The following is a 19,650-nucleotide window of genomic DNA, read 5'->3' on the forward strand; positions in this document are numbered from 1 at the left end:
CCAGCCATCCAGAGGAGTGACCTTCTGATACACAGGCTGTCTCCGCACAGGGCTGTCTGCTTCTCTATGCATAACTGTGCTCAACGGAGAAGGAGCTGGAGTGTAACCCGAATATTTATTAAATGTTAGACACCAAGGGTGTCAGGAACTCATTGATACATTCCTCTCTCTCTTCTTGGGAACTTATGCCCGGAGCAAAGATACGCTTGAAGCCCTTGATGACGGAAAGTGCTCCGCTGTGCAGAGCATGAAGGGATGAGTTTATGAGGGCGATCGCTTGGGGCTGAGGGCTTCAGTTTTTAAAAAGAGGCTGCTACGCTGAGGTTTAGAAGTGGTCAAGTACCTACAGCACATTTGGGTTGGGGGCTTGTGGAACGCTACCCCAACGCCGTAGGAGGAACGGGAGTGAACAGAAGAGCTTAAAATCTGAGATTTTCTTTTAGCATTTCAGGTTCAGCCTTAGATGTCTCCATGGCAAGTTAATCCGAGAGCTGTTTAGAAGATGTAATCAGTAAAAAATGAATAAACTGACTGTGTGACTATAAATGATCTTTTACTGCTGGAAACCCATCCTCCCTGAAAACGGAAGGGATAAAGGTCCGTGTGTGTAAAGACAGCTGAATGAGCCGTTCCGTCCACCTGAGAAATCCTGTTCCTTTGTTTTCAGCTGAGACAGAATTTATACTCCCAGGAGCTGCAAAAGACAGCGTTACTCTCCGGAAGTCCATACTGACCCGGCCATACACATCCACAGAACGCTGGTGAGCTGCTCATGCTACCTTCCTGCATCTTGGGGGAAATCGGTGAGCTCCTCAGGGGACTCCTTCCATCTACGGCTGTCCCGTCGCGTGGGTCCCTGTGTCCCGCCGTGTGGGTCCCTGTAACTCTCGGCTGGAAGAGGCGTTCTAACCCTTCTTTGTGGGGCTTCTTTTTATGTCCCTTGGCTCCTGACATGAGTGAATTTCTCCACAGATACTTGAAATGTTTAAGAGAAAACAGGGCACATTTGTGTCACTGGGAGACAATTACCTTCATCTCAGGATATGCTTAACATGAGTCGATTTGTAGATCATCCAGGGAGGGGAGAACCCACATGAATTCATACGCAGGAAGAGCTCGTACGTCGACGCCTAAGAAGCGCCTGATAAATGCTAGCTATTGGCATACACAAAATCGGCCTCTTAGGCTCGTTTTGAACAGCAGATTACCCAAGATTCCCCAGAGTGACGGCTGGGGTAGGATTAGAACCCAGGCCCACCAGACCCCAAGCTTGCCCTCGCCCATGAATGGTGGCATCATCTCCGGCACCAGGGAGCCCCTTGCCCCATGAGCCTGCATCCGCCGTGCGCTCAGAGAGCACCTGCTCTGTAGGGCCAAGCTCGGTGCTGGGTGATGGGGAGGCAGCACGAGCGACATCAGCCAGGTCCCACCCCCTGTGGAGCTGGCAGCCTGGGGATGAGGATGGATGAATGAACCAAGAAACCAACACGTCATAACACCCTCCACCCCTTGATGCCCAAAGCAGTGCCCCGCAGTAGTGTTTGCTCAGGCCGTGCACGTGGAAGGGACGTGAGTGGGAAGTCGTGGACTGTAAGGAAAGACCGGCCCACATGGGGTCCTTCGGCCCCAAGGGAAGTCACCCCTCTGCTCCTGCTGATGGCTGATGATTGCTATGAATGAGCTCCCCAGACCACGGGGGGTACTGGGGTTGGGATGAAGAACAGGAAGCCCTTCTGTCTCTCCCAGATAACCATCACAAAACGTCTTCTTGCACGGTCACCGTTAACTCACTGAAGAAGGTCCAGACTCGGCCACAGCGGAAACACGCAGATTGGAGCCCTTGCGCTGGGGCCCAGACCCACAACTCCCCGAGAAGGATCTGGAGAATGGGAGCTCCCCTTGCGCTGTTCTCCGACACAAATCCACTCTCACATTAACAGTGAAAAGCCTGAGCAGGCAGCCTAATTCCCCGATGAGCCGTGCTCGCCCAGCGTGCGTGCCGGGCCAGACACAGCCCCGAGATCCCAGCCATTTCTTCTCTCACACCAGACGTGAGGTTCGAGGGACTGACCACGTAGTGATATTTGTTTCTTCGGGATATTGTTTTTAGACGTTTTTGAAGTTCATACTTTCAGCTGATGCTTGCTGAGGGCCCACTGTGCGCGGAGGCTGTTCTAGCTTCAAGGGGATCAGGCGCAAAATGCCCTACGCTCCCGGGGCCGCCAACCCAGAAGGTGTGGCGACCAGCGGGTCTGTTGTTGATGTACATACAGCTCGTGCGGGCACGCTCCCTGACCTGGCTCCCGATCTCTGATCTTCCCTCCTCCACCCTGCTTACCAGCCGTGTCACATCAAGACAGAAGAGGGGTTCTAGCCACATTCATTCCTAAGACCAGATACAGGCCCCTATGGATTTAACAAAAAGCACACAAATTGAGCAGAGTAAGAAGCTACCACAGAAGATGACGTGACGGAACTTGGCCCAGCTCCCTCGTCTGAGATGCCCCTCTCAGGCTGTGTGCAAACACCAGGCCAGGAGGGATGTGCCAGGACTAATGACCCAAACCCTTGTTGTGTTGGGAAAAACACTTTCATACCTAGGTTCACATCACCATGTAGGATACGCACAAAACCAGCCTACGTATCCCTGCCCAAACAGATGTCAGGGAACATCAGGGGCTTCTGCTTCTAAAATCAAGCTCAGGGCCAAGGGGACTGGACATTCCTTAGCCAGGGGGAGCCAAATCAGATCATGTTCCCTGCCCTGATTAGTATCTGCACCCCAGAGAGCTGGCATTCTAGAAAGTCCATCACTAAACGTGGCTTATGTTTATATGACAAACGCTTCAAACTAGAAGCCTCCCTCTACCCACTCTGCTTGAGACTGATTTCATAAGGCACGGACGGGCAATGAGCTTACTCCTGAGTCTAAGACAAGGTTGTGAGGCTGCAATTTTTCCCATCTGTTTTGGAGTTGAGAAACTGAGCAGCATGAATTTACAAACCTCTATTTAAACACAACAACAAAACCCCAACAGAGGTGGCCCAGAATGCTCTTATCTCCCAACCTATGAAGCTCTGGGAGTTTCAAGATATTCCCAAACTTTCTTCTTCCACAGATATAGCTTCAGAACACTGTATCACTAGGAGGGCAGAACCATGTGATCAGCTCAATAGACAAAAAAAGCATCTGATAAAACCCACCACTCCTTCATGTTGAAACACTCAACCAACTAGGAATAGAAGGGAATTCCACAGCATGATAAAAGACCAAAAAAAAAAAAAAAAAAAAAAAGGAAAGAAAGAAAAAAAAAGAAAAAAACACACACCTAACATTTTACCTAATGGAGACAAAGTGCTTTCTCCTGGAGATCAGAGAAATGACAAAAACGTGTATGCTCACTACTTCGATTCAACATTTTTTAAAGATTTATTTATTTGAAGGAGAGAGAGAGGGGAAGAGAATGCACGATTAAGGGGAGACCCCCCCCCACCACTGAGTCCAATAACTCAACACGGGGCTCGATCCTAGGACCCTGAGATCATGACCTGAGCCAAAATCAAGACTCAGATGCTTAACCGACGGCCACCCAAGTGCTCTTCTACTCAACATTCTACTGAGATTCTAGCCAGGGCAATTAGGCAAGAAAGTGAAATAAGAGACTTGCAGATTGGAAAGGAAGAAATGAACTATTGTTCTTTATAGGGGACACAATCTGGTATATAACAAATCCTAAGAAATCCACTTAAAAAGAGTTACCACTAATAAACAAACCCAGCAAAATCACAAGTTACAGGGTCAATATGCAAAAACCAACTAAGTGTCTCCACACCAGCAGGGAAGAATTTGAAAATAAAAACCACTAAATGATCCCATTCACAATAGCACCAAAAGAATATGATACTTAGGGACAAACTTACAAAAAAAGAAGTGCAAAACTTACACTCTGAAAATTTAAAGTATTGTCACAAGAAATTAAAGGCCATACAAATGGGAAGCTATCCCACACCCATGGTCAGAAGACTTAACGTTAAGATGGTAATACTACCCAAGTCAATCTACAGATTTAATGAGAAACTGATCAGAATCCCCAAATTCCAACTGGTCTTTCAGTAGCGATTGACAAACCAATCCAGAAACGCATATGGAAAGTTAAGGGACCCAGCAGAGACAAAACAATCACACACACAAAAATAAATAAATAAACAAATAACCAGAGCTTGAGGGCTCACTAATCGCAGTTACAGAACTCACCACAGAGCAATGGTAATCAACAGAATGTGGTACCATAGTAAAGAGAGACTTAGCGTTCATTGGAATAGAACTGAGAATGCATAAATTAAATCTTACATGTATGATCAATTTCTTTTTGAAAAGGGATGCCAAGACATCACTAGAGATGTCTTGAGAGACATCTAGAGAATTCACTAGAGAAAGAACAGTCTTTTCCCAAATGGTGTCGGAACAACCGGATGGCCATATGCAAAACAGATGAATTTATGTACTTAGCTCCCGTGATGCACAGAAATGAACTCAAAATGGATCATAAACCTAAATATAAGAATTAAAACTATAAAACTTTGAGAAGAAAACATATGAGAAATATCTTTATGAACTTGGGCTAGGCAATTATTTCTTAGATACAACAGCAAAAGTATAATCTGCAAAAGGAAAAAAAAAGACAAAAAAAAAAACCCAAAAAACAGATAAATTGGTCCTTGTCAAAACGAAAAACTTATACTCTTCCAAAGACCCTGTCGTAAAAAGAAGAAAAAAGAGCCAAGTGGTTACGAAAAAGGCAAACCACAGACTAGAAGAAAAGACTTTCAGATTCCATAATGGATAAAGGACCTGTAACCAGAGGAAGAATTCTCAACATTTAATAATATACAGCAAACAAGCCAATAAGAAAAACAGGCAAAAGATCGGAACAGCCATTTCACCAAAGATCGGTGGACGGCAGATGTCACATGAAAACTAGTCGACATCACTCATCTATAAAGGACAAGTCAAAACGAAAATGGCATACACGTGCTTACCCAGTGGCCGGGCTAAAACTAAGAAGTCTGAGCATTCCAAGTGCTGACAAGGATATGGAGGAACTAGCGCCCTGATGACAGGAGCGTAAGATGGTCCAACCACTTTAGAAACCATCTGGCAGGTTCTTAAAAGGTTATCGTACACTTACCAAATGATTCCATTTTTTCTAATCCAAAAGCTTACGTCCAGACAACACCCTATATGAATGTTCACAGCAGCAAGAGTGGTGACAGCCGAGCACTAGGAACAAGCCAAGTGCTCATCAACAGATGCAGGATCTGTGGTATGGCCGTACGGCGGCTGCCATTCGGGGCTACTGATATACAACCGCATGCGTGACTCTCAGATTCACTGTGTGGGTGTGGGATGCCAGACACAGGAAGGAACGCACTCTCTACAATCCCATCTCTACAAAACTCCAGAAAATGACGATCCTTCTTAAGAGACGGAGAAAAGATGAGCGTTTGCCTGAGGACGACTGGAGAGCTGGACAGGAGCGGCACATTACAAAGAGGCATGAAGAAAGTTTGGGGCTTGAGGATATGTTCACTGTCTTGAGTCTGGTGATACGACTTGGAACGTCAAATTTGTATGCTTTAAACATGTGCGGTTTGCTGTCTATCCCTTATACCACCAAAAGAGGTTAGAAAAATGGTCACATGTGATAGCGGCCTCCACACTTTGCCTTGGTACCTAAATCCACTCACACCTGTGCGTTCCGCTTTGGGTAAGTGACCCCGTTAACTACTAAAGTTTGTGCCAATTATTTGAGTTCTTCAGGAAACCCAGTGAATCCGATTATGGAACTGATACGCTCTGCTCCCCACCAGGGCCGCCGGGCAGGAGTTTAAATTGTGAGCCAAGCACCACAACATCAACGAGGGTCCCTTTCCCTCCTACTGAACACGAAATAAAGATGTCCCCAGGAGGCCCAGGCCCTGCCTGATATCCGAGACTCGTTCACAGGCCCAAGACTCTAGCACCCACCTCCCCCGACCTTGGACCTGAGCAGGGCAGGGTGGAGAAGAGCGCACAGGAGGCACCGGGAGAGGAGGGCAGGAGCACACGGCCGTGCTGACCTAGAGAGACAGGCAGGAGGCTCGAGGCCCCCTCTGGCTCATTCCAAGATCTCTCTGCATTACGCAGAAACAATTCCAGAATGGCAGCTCTTAATTGGAGATGCCAGAGACAGAAAAGAACAAAAGAGCTGATTCATATGGAAATCGCAGTGGTGCTGACGGGAAGAAAGTGCTGGGAAGGCCGCCCTGCCCATCCCCTGGCCAACAGGAAACGCATGCCCCGTCCCCAATTAGGAAGGAACAATAAAAGTCCTAATCTCGGGCATAGAGGAAGACAAAATCGGGCAATAACAGCCAAGCTGCCTGACAACTTGTTCTTAGCTGCCTGGCTCCTGGTGGTGGGCAAAGGGAAGGAAATTCATGCCCAGAAATAGAAGAGCCGTGTTCTCTGTAGGAATTTTTGCCAGGCATTGCTGAGAGAGAAAGAAATCGCCTTAAGCCTCCTTTGGATTTCTCTCTGTCTCCTTCTACATAAAATTAGGATCCGTCTGAGAGCTTCTTGGAAGCCTGTCATAGCCCAGCCCCGACAAGGACCTTTCGCGAGAAGTCAGTGCAGAGAGCCTCGTGAACGCCTCTTCATCGACACCTGTGGGGTCCTGACCACGCCCCCCGTCCCACCCCCATCTGCGATGCAGAAGAGTCTTCCCTTTCCTGTCCTGCTTCCCAGGGCGGGAAGGTCAGACCGGCAGCCCCAGGCCAGATGTGCTCTGCAGAGATCTTCCAAATGAAGGACTTGCCACCATGTAAAAGTCAACACTCTTACACAAATATCTGGGTCTCCAGAAACATCTGTCTTTATAACGTCTGTCTACAAAAGGAGCGAAGAAATAGAAGAACGGCTTGTCCACTTTTTGGTGTGATGAACTTGGACAGGCAGTGGACCAATGCTTACTCAAAACACACTGAGCACAATGACTCGGGTTCCTGCACCGTATGACGCGGTGACACTCGCGCCCACCATGTGGGGCCGTGTGGGTGGATCGCGGTGCTGTGTCTGAAACAAGCAGAACGGAGTCTGGCACGGTGTCGCTGGGTGTGTTAGCCTGTGCGGCTGTGACTGTCCACTCAGATAGACCCTGGGGACAGGACCCCCATGGGACATAGACCCTGTTCTCAAGCGGCAGACGTACCACCATGCACAAGGATGGGCTATGAGACAAGTCCCTAATACGTGTATCCACCTGGGGACCCATGGAGGGGGGAACCCATGGGGTGCATAAAAGCCTGAATGAGATGATGCATGGAGTGGGTGGTCCTGAGCAAAAACCAGAGGGCAGCAGGACGTCCAGAGGTGCAGGGGACAGGGAGGGGAGCTGGGCACAGGAAACAGAATGAGCACAGGAAGAAGATGTGCAGAACTCCAGAGAGGAAGGCAGAATCTGAGGAGAGAGACCAAGTCCAGATGAGCCCCTGGATGCAACTTTGCCTGAAGCCACCCCTGCTCTATTAGTTGCACAACTCAATACATTGCCCCTTTGTTGGCTTAAGACAGTGGATTTGGGTTTCTGTGACTTGAAACCAAATGAAAACAAGACAAAACAAAACCCATGAGTACAGGATGTCAACACTACTGACCCACTAGCCACTACCTACCACACCTGTCCAAGCCCCTCCAGTGACACCAGCTCCAAATTGTTTCTCCAAGGACCATGTTCAGGGCACACCAACCTTCCAGCTTATCCACTCTACAAATCCAACCACCTCGGGGAACATGGGCTCACATGACCTTTTGTAGGTGCTGCCAAACCCAGAAAAGGAGCTTCTCCATCAAAGTTGGTGTCCTCCACAGGGGACACTGGGTTCTCTTGGTGACCAGCTCCCCACACATTGCTCAGCAAGTAGCAGAAAACTCTGCATTTTTTTACCCACTTCCACCGCCTTCCCTTACCCTTCTCAGACAAACTCTGGAAACAAGATCCTTCCCTGGGGTAGAGAAGGCTTTAAAATGTTAAAGCCCTTTTATGAGGTCTTTAGCATCTCATTATCACAAGTCCAGCCAACACCGGGAGGCTGGGAACTTAATTATGGCAGCCAAAAGATGGAGGGTACCATCTTCAAGACCAGCATGAGCTTACATTGATTTCTCTCCGCACGTGGAGGAGTTCCTCCCCCGCTGACTGAGGTGTGGCTGGCTACTGGGGTTCCAGAAACAGGACTTCTCTGACAAACAGTGCAATTAGCGACACATGAGAACATGAGGCCATCACTGAGTCAGAAGGATAGACAGTCAGGGATTAAATCATAATTACAACATGGAAATTGCATTTTTTTTTTCCTTCCTCTGAAGACCTTTAAAGAAACTTAGCAAAGACAAGAAAATATGTTAGGGGGGGGGGGCATAAAGACCCTCCCCCAAGATATCTATGCCCTCCTCCCCAACACCTGGAAATGTGGTACCTTACAGTGATACCTTTGTAGGGGGGTAACCTGTGGCCCCGAAGTGCTCTGTCCAAGTTCTAGTAGCCCCTGCTACCTGGGAACATGACCTTATCTGGCAATGGGTGTTTGAAGATGTAATGAAGGATCCCGAGATAAGATCATTCTGAGTTCAGGTGGCTCCTCAGTCCACTGACCAGCACCCTTATAAGAGAAGAAGGCCATATGGAGATGCAAAGGCAAGACCCAGTGAAGACGGGGGCAGAGACCGGAGAAGGGACACAGCCACAAGGCCAAGGACACGGGAGCCACGAGAAGCTGAGAAGAGGCAGGAGGGATCCTCCCCTAGAGCTTCTCGAAGGAGTAGACTCCTGCCAATACCTTGATTTCAGACTTCTGGCCTCCAGATCTGGGAGAAAATAAATGTCCGTTGCTCTAAGCTACTGAGTTTGAGGAAACTTATTCCGGCTGCTCTAGAAAACACACATACACACACACAGGAAAGTTAATTCATTTAAGGATTTGAGATGAAAGGATTAGCCTGAGTCATCTGGGTGGGCCTAATGTAATCACCAGAGTCCTCGGTAAAGAGAGGCAGGAGGGTAGAGTTGGAAACAGGATAACAGAACCAGAGGCAGAGAGGAAGAGTGAGACGGACAGCAGGGGAGAAAGAGGCTCCAGTGCTGACCGGAGACGGGGGAGCGTCCACAGCCAGCAATGCAGGGGCCTCTAGAAGCTGGAAAACGCAAAGAGACAGGAATGCAGCCCCAAGGACCCACTTTAGACTCCTGACCCATACAGTCAGATAACAAAAGTGCTTTTAAGCTACAAGGTTCACAGAAATTTGTTACAGCAGCAAGTGGAAACTAATACACCACCTTCCATGTGATGAGGAGGAAACATTCGACAAACATCACAGATTTCTGGATCAGAAAGCCCCAGAATGAGGCTCTGCTCCTAGTCATGGAGGGGTCAGAGGATGACCCTTCCAGATGACCAGGGGCCACTGCCTGGGAACTCTGTCCTCACATTCACTGCCCCCAGGGACTTACTCACCTGTCTACGTGCCCGCTCCTCGTGTACAAAACAATAGTAGGATCACCCGCCTTGAAGTCTTGTTGTGAAGACAAGACGGTCCCGTATTTCTAACATCCTCATTAAAATAGCACCCGTCACCTACTATGTTCTCAACCAATGTTGACTGTGAATTCCCATTAGCTCAGCTGTCAGTTCCCAACAACAGAATTCATACTGTTCTACCTCTGCAGCTCCCAGAGCACCTGATTCATTGCCCCCACACGTCCATCATCAGTTAAGTATTTGTGGAACAAGAACTGTCCCCAGGAGAACAGAAGCAGATTGGGTCATAGTGCCAGAGCCAGGTCTTTAATGCCATGTCCCCCTGCCCCCTTCTTTGAAGGCTTCCAGTAATAGGACATCACTGGAGATGTTCCGACGAGGACCCAGTAACCACTCTTGGCCTGTCCTCTCTGGGAAGCTCTAGCATTCAGGCGTCATTCATTGATAGATTCCACAAATACTCACTGAGCCCCCACCATGTTCTACATTCTGCTTAGGACTGGGGAGAGCATCGCTAGTAAGACAAAGCCATAGACTCTGTAGACCTTGCAATCATGTCGGGGTTAAAATACACAGATATGAATGGGTATTCATACATAGCTATGAAGATACGCAGAAATACAGATATGAAGGTGTATTGATCTGTTACAGATCCAGTGCCAAGTGACTTCCTTCAGACAGAAGCTTATTTATTTATTATCCCCAAAGCTCCATCGTGGGACTCCATCACATGTAGATTTGACAAGCAAATACTCAATGACATGTGCTTGAAATGACTGGAGGCTGCGTTGGAGGACACTTCCAGTGGAAGCTCCGAGGGAGAGGGATAAAAGACAGGCACGTGTCCCACCACCAACTCTGTTTCGGTCTAACTTACGATGATACCCCGAGCTCTCCCTTCCAAACTGGCCTTGCCCGATGAAGCCCCAGGAGATCTGGCCACAGCTCGAATGCAAGGAGACAGTTTTTTTGTTTGTTTGTTTTTGTTTTTAAATATCAACTGTGTTTTGAATTTCTTGAAGCCAGGTGTCCTCTGAGGGATTTTCAAGGACTCCTTTGATTACTGGTACTTCTGCCTCTGGGTAGATGCTGTCTTCCCCTGTGGAAGGTTCCACACTGTGTCATGATCATCCCTGTTTTATAGACAACAAATGGGGCTCAGAGAGGGGAAGCGATTTGTCCAAGGTCCAACAGAGAGGGAGACGGAGTCAGGGTTTGAGCCGATTTTGACCTTCGGAAATCTGAACCGAAGGGATTCACTAAACATACACGTTCTCTTTCTTTATAGTGAGCTAGAGCAGCTCCCTTTTAATTTCCACTCTGGGGATTTAAGTAGCTGAATCTACTATCTCCCCGAACGATGGCCCCTGGAGGGCTTACAGAGAGCTGTCCTGTCTCCCCCTCTTCATCTCGCCCCTGGGACTTTTCTTCTCATCACCAGGCTGCACCCTCACACGTCCTGAACCTCACACGTCTCTGTGACCGATGTCAAGGACCTTCTGCCCCCCGGACGACCGTGAGCAGAAGACACTCCAATTTCCAGGGTTGTTCCCGTGCCTAGAAAGACACAGAATTCTCAGCCCGGGTGACTGAGAGCTGTCATTTGTTGCTGATTTTTAACAGAAGCCAAGGTACAAGACATGCCTCTCTTTATTCTGAAATCTACTATCAGAAAACCATTAGCAGTAGTGTAACGAGAAGGGACAGATGCCCCACAAGCCTCCGAGGGGGAGCGAGAGGGAGTGGTGGGGACTGCGGTGATTCGGGGGCCCAGGCATTATGCACAGAGGTGTCCTCCAGGCAGCTCCCTGTGAGGGTCCCCGGAAGCAACCTGACCTTGTGATTTTCATAAGAAGCTGGAAACCCAGATTTCTATGTGAATTTGACAATTTTTACAGGGTGGCAAAAAATTAAATGATAGACACACACACACACACACACACACACACACAACGATTAAGATGCATCATTTACTGTGTGTGTTTTTTTTACATAGAAGTTAAAACTTAAAATTTATCCTTCCCAATCTTGCCAGATTAGGCCAAGCTTCCAGGCTTTTGAAATCATCTATGTCCTCAGATTCTGTACCCCCTCCCAAGTCGTTCAGACCCAAATTAAAGAAGCCAATCCATTTACAATTTACATCTTCCTACTTATCTTCCTACTTCCTACTTCCAACTTCCTACTTACATCTTCCTACTTCCTGCTTCCTCATACTTATTCCCTAACCCAGAACCCAGTGCACAGAACTTCCAGGGCACAAAGATCTTTGTGGAACCCTGCAAGATTCTCCCGGGGGGCACACTGTGTTCTCTGCAACCATGAAGGAGCGACGGAATGACAACTGTGCAGGTTAAGGGGGTGGTCTCCCTATGGGGTGCTACCAAATGCCCCCCCATGTTGGGAATAGCCCTGGGAGGATGCCGAGGCCAGGGCTCAACTCTGAGGGTAATGCTGTTTGTCTCAGAGTAGAGGCAACATTTACTACAAATATTGACACTAAACCCAGGACAAACGCACCACAGCCAATTAATTAACACAGACCCCATGGACTTGGACCCCAGGATTCGCAACAGAGCCTGCGCTCCCTTAGAAAAGTCTGAGAAGCAGCTCCAAACTTGATGGTCTGCTCACCCGGGTTTGTTAATCTGAAGATCAGGTCCTAGTTTGCTCAAAGAAAGCTCCATCTTTGTGAGGCCACAAAAGTGACCATTAAGTAAAAAACAAAAAACAGAAACAGAAAGACACCAAAACTATTGTTTTCCAAAGCAAAGTATCTATCAGGCTGGGCAGAGACTATTTCTAGTTTACTTCTGTGCAGGGGAAATGAGCAAGTCTAAGGCAGTTCTGGAAGACAGAGCTCTCTGCCCTAGGGGGCTCCCCCAGGCTCTCAGGAGGAGCACAGGTGTAGGGGGCTGCGGGCGTAGGACGCTTGGGCTGGCCGCCATCCTCCAGATGCCATCTCCAGATGCCACCCCGGTGTCTCCCTCCTGAGTGACATGGGGACAGTAAATAATGCGCAGTGTCAAAAGCAACCAAGGACGATGCACCATCAGTATTTCTCCTTCCGTGAGGAGGAGTTTGTATGACTTGGCTCAGATCTTCCTAAACTCCGAATACAGCAGGCTTTAGATTTGTTTAATCCAACCTGCCCACAGAGTACAAGGCCCGCCAGGAGCCCCAGGGCAAGGCTTGTGTATGCTTTGAAGCCAATCCCCCTTCTGTCTCCAGCGAGAACTAGCATTCCAAGCCCAGGAAGCAGGCTGTGCCAAACTTGGGTTTCCTAAGGATTAACTTTTTTTTTTTTTTTTTAATTAGGCCTCACAGACACATCAAGTCTTCTTTATCAAAACCATCTCTCTGGCTTAAGGCGCAGCCTCCTGTAGGGTCACCACAAGAAGAAATCAGCCCCTTCCCAAATCTTTTCCACCACAAGGAGAAACCCTAGAGGCTTTTCTGTCTACCACCAAGTTCTTCAGTTCTTCAGACCACAGTTTCATTCCCCCTCTAAACAGGAAACTGTGGCATGTGAGGGGAGACAGAACCTACTGCCTTATTCTTCTAGAATGAATGGATGGGCCTGGGGGGCTCCCTTAGCAACCTGAGAGAGAAAGCACAGCTCTGAAGCTTCAAGTCCTTTCTCCATGAGGGTCTGTTGCAAAAGGAAATGTCCAACCAGTGTGCCAAGAAAACACAGGCAGAAACTCTAAATTAGGAAGTTCACACAGACCCCTGCAAAGAACATGAAATAATCCGTGGGCTGATTCCTGGCTGAATTTTGGAGTCCTAAATACAGCTAATTAAAATGAAGAACCCAGAGGAAACGCCCCATAGCCAGATTACCCAAACCAAGAGCTGAATCCTGTACTCAAATTAAGTTAGGAGGCACACGGAGGAATTTTTATTTTAATGGCCAAGCTATTTTAATTTTTATTTATATTAACAAAAAATTAGCACTCCGAGACCATGGGCTGTAATGTCTTTATAATGGGGTACAGGGACATATGGGTTATTTTAAATAAAATCTGTGTAAGGACCCTCGGCCCCTCCCCTCTGCAACCGGAAATTTTCTTTCCCATGTGAAAGATGCCTTTCTCGGTACCAGGAAGCAAAGAGACATTCTCATCACTGAGCTTGGAAATTTAGAGAAAGTGGTAAGAAGGAAAAGACAGGCGTACAAACATCACTTGTTATATTTTACTACGTTACTACCCCAGCTCACATTCTTTCTAGAATTCCTTACTAGGTGTATGCCTCAGGTGAGCTGGTCAGAGCCCCCGTCTGGTAGAATTCCTTACTAACTGGAGCCCCGAAAGTGAAGTTTTCGTTGTCTTATCAAGTCCTCCCAGATTCATTGTCTCCTTGTCTAAAAGTACAGAAACTGCCTGCCATGGTCATGTCTTTAGGTCTCAATTTTTTTTACTGTGCCTCTGTGCACACTACAAAAAACTTTGGGGTTTTTCTCCTGTTGATCTGTCGTGTGTCAGTTTAACTCTTAGTCCAGCTGGAAGCACATGAATGGTAGAGGAAGAATTTTTCCTTCCCTTCAGAAGGAAAGAAAATCTGTTGAGTAAATAATATTATTTACACAGAAAGTTGGCAAACATTGAGATGACATACGATTGCTAAAATTAGGGAAATATTGTCCTATAACCAAAAGGAGGGAAAGAAAATTATTTCTGTTAAGACGCCAGGGGTCCCCACTCTGGGGAAGGAAACAGGCGTCCTCCAGAGGGGTCAGTCCCCCTCTTCTTAGTGTGGTCACCCTGACTCCAGCCCCAGGAGACCCTGGGACAGAGGGATGGGCCCCCAGAGGACTGGACCCCTGGCAGGCCCGTGGCAAGGCCCCTTGTACCTTCACAACGTCTTCATCCGCAGACCTGCACTCCACAGCCTCCAGCACATCCACCACGGAGCCGTCCTCCTGAATGCCCACGACCTTGACGGGAACCGAGACAGCCTTCCCGGTGAGGACGGCCGTGTTCAGCACCTCCGTGTCCTGCACAGGAGAACAGAGGATGCAGGTCACTCACAGGGAAGCCCAGGAGCAGGCAGGGGCCCGCCAGCCAGACGAATTCCACTTTAGCGCCACTAAAACTCCGTCCGTGAAGACCAACTCCCCAAGCCCCGAAACACGGAAATTCCGGAGTCAGGAGCATTCCATCCCAGACCGACCCTAGGAAGCCTGACCGCTAGACCTCCTTCTCCACCCCCAGGGCAGGGGCCTTGTCATGTCCCTCTAGGACCCTTCCCACCACCCCGCACCCCACAGCCTGCAGCAGGGCTCACACTCCGGCCAGAGTGCTTTCCAACATTCGCCAAATCTCGACTCAAGGCTCACTTGGTAAGTGACTGCCTATGCGCAGAGCTTATTAACACAGTGAACATGACCTCCGTGTCACTTCAGATGAGAAAGACACATAACGGGGCACCTGGGTGGCTCGGTCGGATAAGCTTCCAATTTCGGATTTCAGCTCAGGTCATCATCTCAAGGTCATGGATTGAGCCCTGCATGGACTCCACACTCAGCACAGAGTCGGCTTGTCCCCTTGCTCGGCTCCCCACACCCAACCCCCACCCCCGCTCACTTGCTCTCTCAAATAAATAAATAAATAGTTTTTAAAAGAAGAGGATGAACAACAGCACAGGTAACAGAAGAGAACTAGTCCTACAACGTCCACCTCTGCCCTCCGGAGCCCAGGGCCACCACCTTCCTCTCCCCCAGGCCCAGGCGTCTGTGAGCTCCGGTTTCACATTCTGTTCTCACTTTCTCTGCTGATCCCCGGGGCCCCATCGGGTCCACTTTTGCGACTTGTGTCCTATCTCTCACCTTCTTGCCATGTCCATGACCACCCCCCACAGCCACAACGGCCCCCAAACCATCTCCCGTGTCCACGCTCCCCACGACAGTTGAAGAGGATCTTTTTTATCTCGACAGGATTCAGATCATTTCTCCCCTAGATTGAAACTCTTTGGAACTCTCCTTGTTCTTAAGGTCGAGTCCACGCTCCCCTGCGGCAGTGATCTATCGGACCCACCCTCCAGCTCTCGCGCCCTTCCCACTGTCCCTCCCCATGGGAGCCTCACGGACTTCTCTTCTCTCCCACCGCAGGGCACTCTAAGCCTGCCTCCTCCTCTTCCCCACACAGAGCCCTCCACCATGCCAGCCTCTGCTCCCGCTGCTCTATCTCAGCCTCCGCGCCCACTTCCTTCAGAGGAATGGGGTTTTTCTGTCCTCCACGGTGTGAATGAGCACCGTCTAGTCTGCCCTGCATGGGAAGAACCACTAATGCTCCCCTATGTTTCTCTCATGTTCATGTTTCCATCTCTAATGATTCATTAGACTGTAAACTCCCCAAGGGTCTCAGCCACCTTTGCTCTGACCTGCCTTGCCTCTGCAGAAGCAGAGACAGGCTCTGGTGTGTGAGAAGCAGTACAGAAGAGAGGTCACAGGCACGGGCTCTGGAACTAGACTGTCTGGTTTTAAAACTGGCTCAGCCTCTGTTTCATTGACGCCATGAGGTCAGGGCTGCTTTTCTGCCATTCTCTTGGCCAGTCCCTCAAGGGAGCAAGATGGCGCCCATCATACCAGCCATCTGTCCGCTGTCTCAGCAGGGAAAAGTTGGGAGGGGGAGAGAGTGCACCTGCTGCATCTGCCCCTTTTCATCAGGAAGTCCAAAGCTTGTCATATGGCCAGGCACCTGCAGAAAAGCCTGGGAGAGCAGGTGTCTGTAGTGGACCTGGCAGGACATAGGGGTGGGTAAATGTCTTTTTATTGTCCATCACCAGGTCTGCCACAAGTTACTTACTCTCCCTGTCCCTGAGTTCCCTGATCTGGAATATGGGGGTAATAAAACTACGTGCTGTGTGGTGACCTCATGAAGATTTAATGAAACTATCTGTGTACAAAGCTTAGAACAGAATTCCCATGTAATGAGCCAGAAGAGCTCAGTAAATATGGGTATTGCCATAGACACTACGAGAGATTGGCTCCATGAGTGAGTTAAAGAACTACTGGGTAGGTTCACAAAGGGAATCTGGTGAAGTTGCTCCTTCCATTCTTGTCCAAAGGGAAAGCCAAGTGGAGAAGCTGGTGGGAAACTGGGTGATGGGGCTCAGCAGTGAGATCCCCCAAACATTCGATAGTCAGCTCCACCAGAATCAACCCAATGGACAATTATTTCAAGTGCTCTTTTCATTCTTAGAGCACCTAATCTCAGCTCAAGCATTAAGTGGGTCCCACATTTGATTTTCTAAACCAGCCCCTCATTATCCACCTTAAGCCTGAAGATGGGCAAGAGATGGAGTCAATGAGTGATAATGATGATGATGATAGGCAGTGTTCTAAGTACTTCACATGTAATTAATTGCTCACTCAATTTACTCAACAACCCTTCCAAGATAATTCCTAGTATTACTCCCAGTTTATAGATTTATTATTCATTGATAGTAAACCTGAAAAATAATAGCTACTTGTCAATAAAAAATCAACTTTGTAATGAACAGTTGTAAACAATGCCAACCCAATCTAAGTAAGACGAAAAAATAAGTTGGGATTTTTTTTACATATGTCCTCTCCTCTGTATGGAGTCTCAAGGAGTTGAATCCAAAAGCATGTAATTCTAGTCCATGTTCCTGAGTATCCCATTCCCACCAGGGACATGAACTATATGTACCTTTATATTTAAGGGATAGAGCAAGGACGGGAAGCAGGAAGCACTACAGAAGTTGAGATGAGAACTCACCAAAGGTTGGATAGTGATGTGGGTCTGGGTGTGATTACAGCGTGTACAAAGAACGGAGACTACATCATGATTCCAGAACAAATGGCCAAATTTTATTCATAATGCAACTGAAGAAATCAATATGTGTGTTTGCTGTGTGTAATGGGCAGGCATTAATTTTGCCCGATGAGCATTTGTGGATGCTGAATGTCCATCCAGCCTTCTGTTTGTAATGATGACATTTTATTTTCCTTTGGGTATATTCCTACTTTGTTACTAATTACTGTGGCTTGGATGGTGCTGATCTCAGACTACCAAGTCAGGCTTCACAGATGAGCACATGACCCAAATGTGGCCCAATGACATATGCCAGTGTCATGTCCCGGCAGACTGATTCAAGTGAAATGCAAACAAAGGAAACCAAAGACAAGAGTAGGAGAAGACAGATTCCTGGGAGAGATTTCTGAGTTTCTGAATCCAGCTATGTCTCTGTCTGCTATCTTTGGAAATTTTGATATATAAAATAAACTGCTTTACTTAAGCCAATTTTAATTGTAAGCCAACTCACAACTGAAAGTCTTCACAAATACACGTGTAAATAGGCAACATGCTATGCTCTAAAACGAACACCAATCTTTACCCTGTAGAAGATCACAGCCTTTAAGGAAGACACCACAATAATTTTATCAATCTGGGTTTCAAGGGAGGTGACTTTATTTCTCATAACAACCAATCACAACTCATCCAAGCTTGTGATTTTATCTCAAATACCTCTGCAGCCATGTTTCTTCCTTTAGTTTTTGACTACGTGGCTAGATTTTTGCAACCATGTTTTCCAGTGTCCATCAACAACCTTCCCCCCAATCTCAAAGGCAATCCTACCTGCCTCTGACACAATGAGAAAGCAATTTATCTTGTTAAATATTACATTTATATCATCCCCTGGTGCCACAGACTGCTAGAAATTCACCATCTATCAAAATACAAGTTTTTTATTCTGATCCTTTTGTGCAAGGTCCAGGTTTTATCTCTTGAAAGCGTATTTATGCTCCTTCATGAAGATGAGTTTCCATTAATGTTGCACACTAGAGCAGCATCAGTGAAAATGGCAGAGTAAGTAAATTCAAAAATTCTCTCCATAAAAGCAATGAGAAAACTGGGGGGGGAAAACCTCAAAATCATTTTTTTTATTATTTTTAGAACTCTGGAAAGAAAACAAAGGCTTATGCAACCAGGAAAGCATTTATTCAAGAAAAATGGCTGATTCTTGGTTAAAAAAGGAGAACTTTGTGGCATTTTAACTTGATTTATTCCCATCCCCTACTTTTCAGCCCTACAGTAGCTTTAAAAAATTATAGCCCACATTCATAGTCAAAAGCACTGGATTTGCAGTACCAAAGCCACTGGAGAGAGCAGATCAGGGCTGGAGACCTTTCAGACCCTAATTCCCAAAGAATTGCCATTATTTGACTTGCCTGATAGCCCCCTGGAAGATCCCACTCGCAAGGCTGTCAGTATTTGTCTTGAGTCTGAGTTCAACAGTGTGAAAAGCTTTTTCCCCAGAGATATTTGTTAAAAGCAATTATAGACAATTGTTTAACTTCATAGATGCTGTAGGTGGTGAATAAAGTTTGGTACAAAAAAATGGACCAACCCAAAACCTTAAAAGGAAAAGATGATGAATGAGATGTGCAGAGGTGTTTTAAAAAGCTAATACCTGGGGGGAGGGGGTGCCTGGGTAGCTCAGTGAGTTAAGCCTCTGCCTTCAGCTCAGGTCATGATCCCAGGGTCCCGGGATTGAGCCCTGCATCAGGCTCTCTGCTTAGCAGGGAGCCTGCTTTCCTCTCGCTCTCTCTGTGCTGCTCTGCCTACTTGTGATATCTCTCTCTCTCTGTCAAAGAAATAAATAAAATCTTAAAAAAAAAAAAAAAAAGCTAATACTTGGGATTCTATAAGACCATGCTTACTTAGAGCTGTGTGCATGCCCAGGACTGTGTTCATACTCAAAAAAGACCTGAGAAGGCTCTAAGTTCTCATCTCTTGATGATTTTGCAGTTCTATGAAACCAGGAAGTGAAAGCTGAGGTGGAGCTGTCAAATGCCTGGCTAGTATTGAAACTATGTCCCAATACATACAAAGAGGCTCTTGGTAAACACTGGGACACTTACTGATTTCAAGTGTCTAGGAAAATCTCTGCCCACAAATTGGCTGACTACCCAATGGGCCAAACAAAGACTTCACCACACACAACAAAGAATAGAGACTTAACAGGGTTATTCATGAAAGTCACTAATCAAACTACTACAGCAAACAACAGTAAACATAAACCCAGGGAAAAAGAGTTTACCTA

The 19,650-nt window shown here is 47.3% G+C and overlaps 1 protein-coding gene across 2 annotated transcripts in view; it reads right to left on the bottom strand.

The window, feature by feature from the left end:
- LOC101687323 (transmembrane protein 132B) overlaps positions 1-19,650 on the bottom strand; it is a 353,637-nt gene that overhangs the window by 29,874 nt on the left and 304,113 nt on the right. For both annotated transcript variants that reach the window (XR_006604769.1, XM_045073646.1), the window contains exon 5: positions 14,432-14,575. Coding sequence is in view for 1 of the 2 variants with exons in the window: in XM_045073646.1 (XP_044929581.1) it covers positions 14,432-14,575 (144 nt within the window). In the remaining variant the exon portion in view is untranslated. The remainder of the gene's footprint in view (positions 1-14,431; positions 14,576-19,650) is intronic.

The sequence above is a fragment of the Mustela putorius genome, unplaced genomic scaffold, assembly GCF_011764305.1.
Source record: "Mustela putorius furo isolate JIRA1106 unplaced genomic scaffold, ASM1176430v1.1 tig00537248_pilon_pilon_pilon, whole genome shotgun sequence".
Lineage (NCBI taxonomy): Eukaryota > Metazoa > Chordata > Mammalia > Carnivora > Mustelidae > Mustela > Mustela putorius.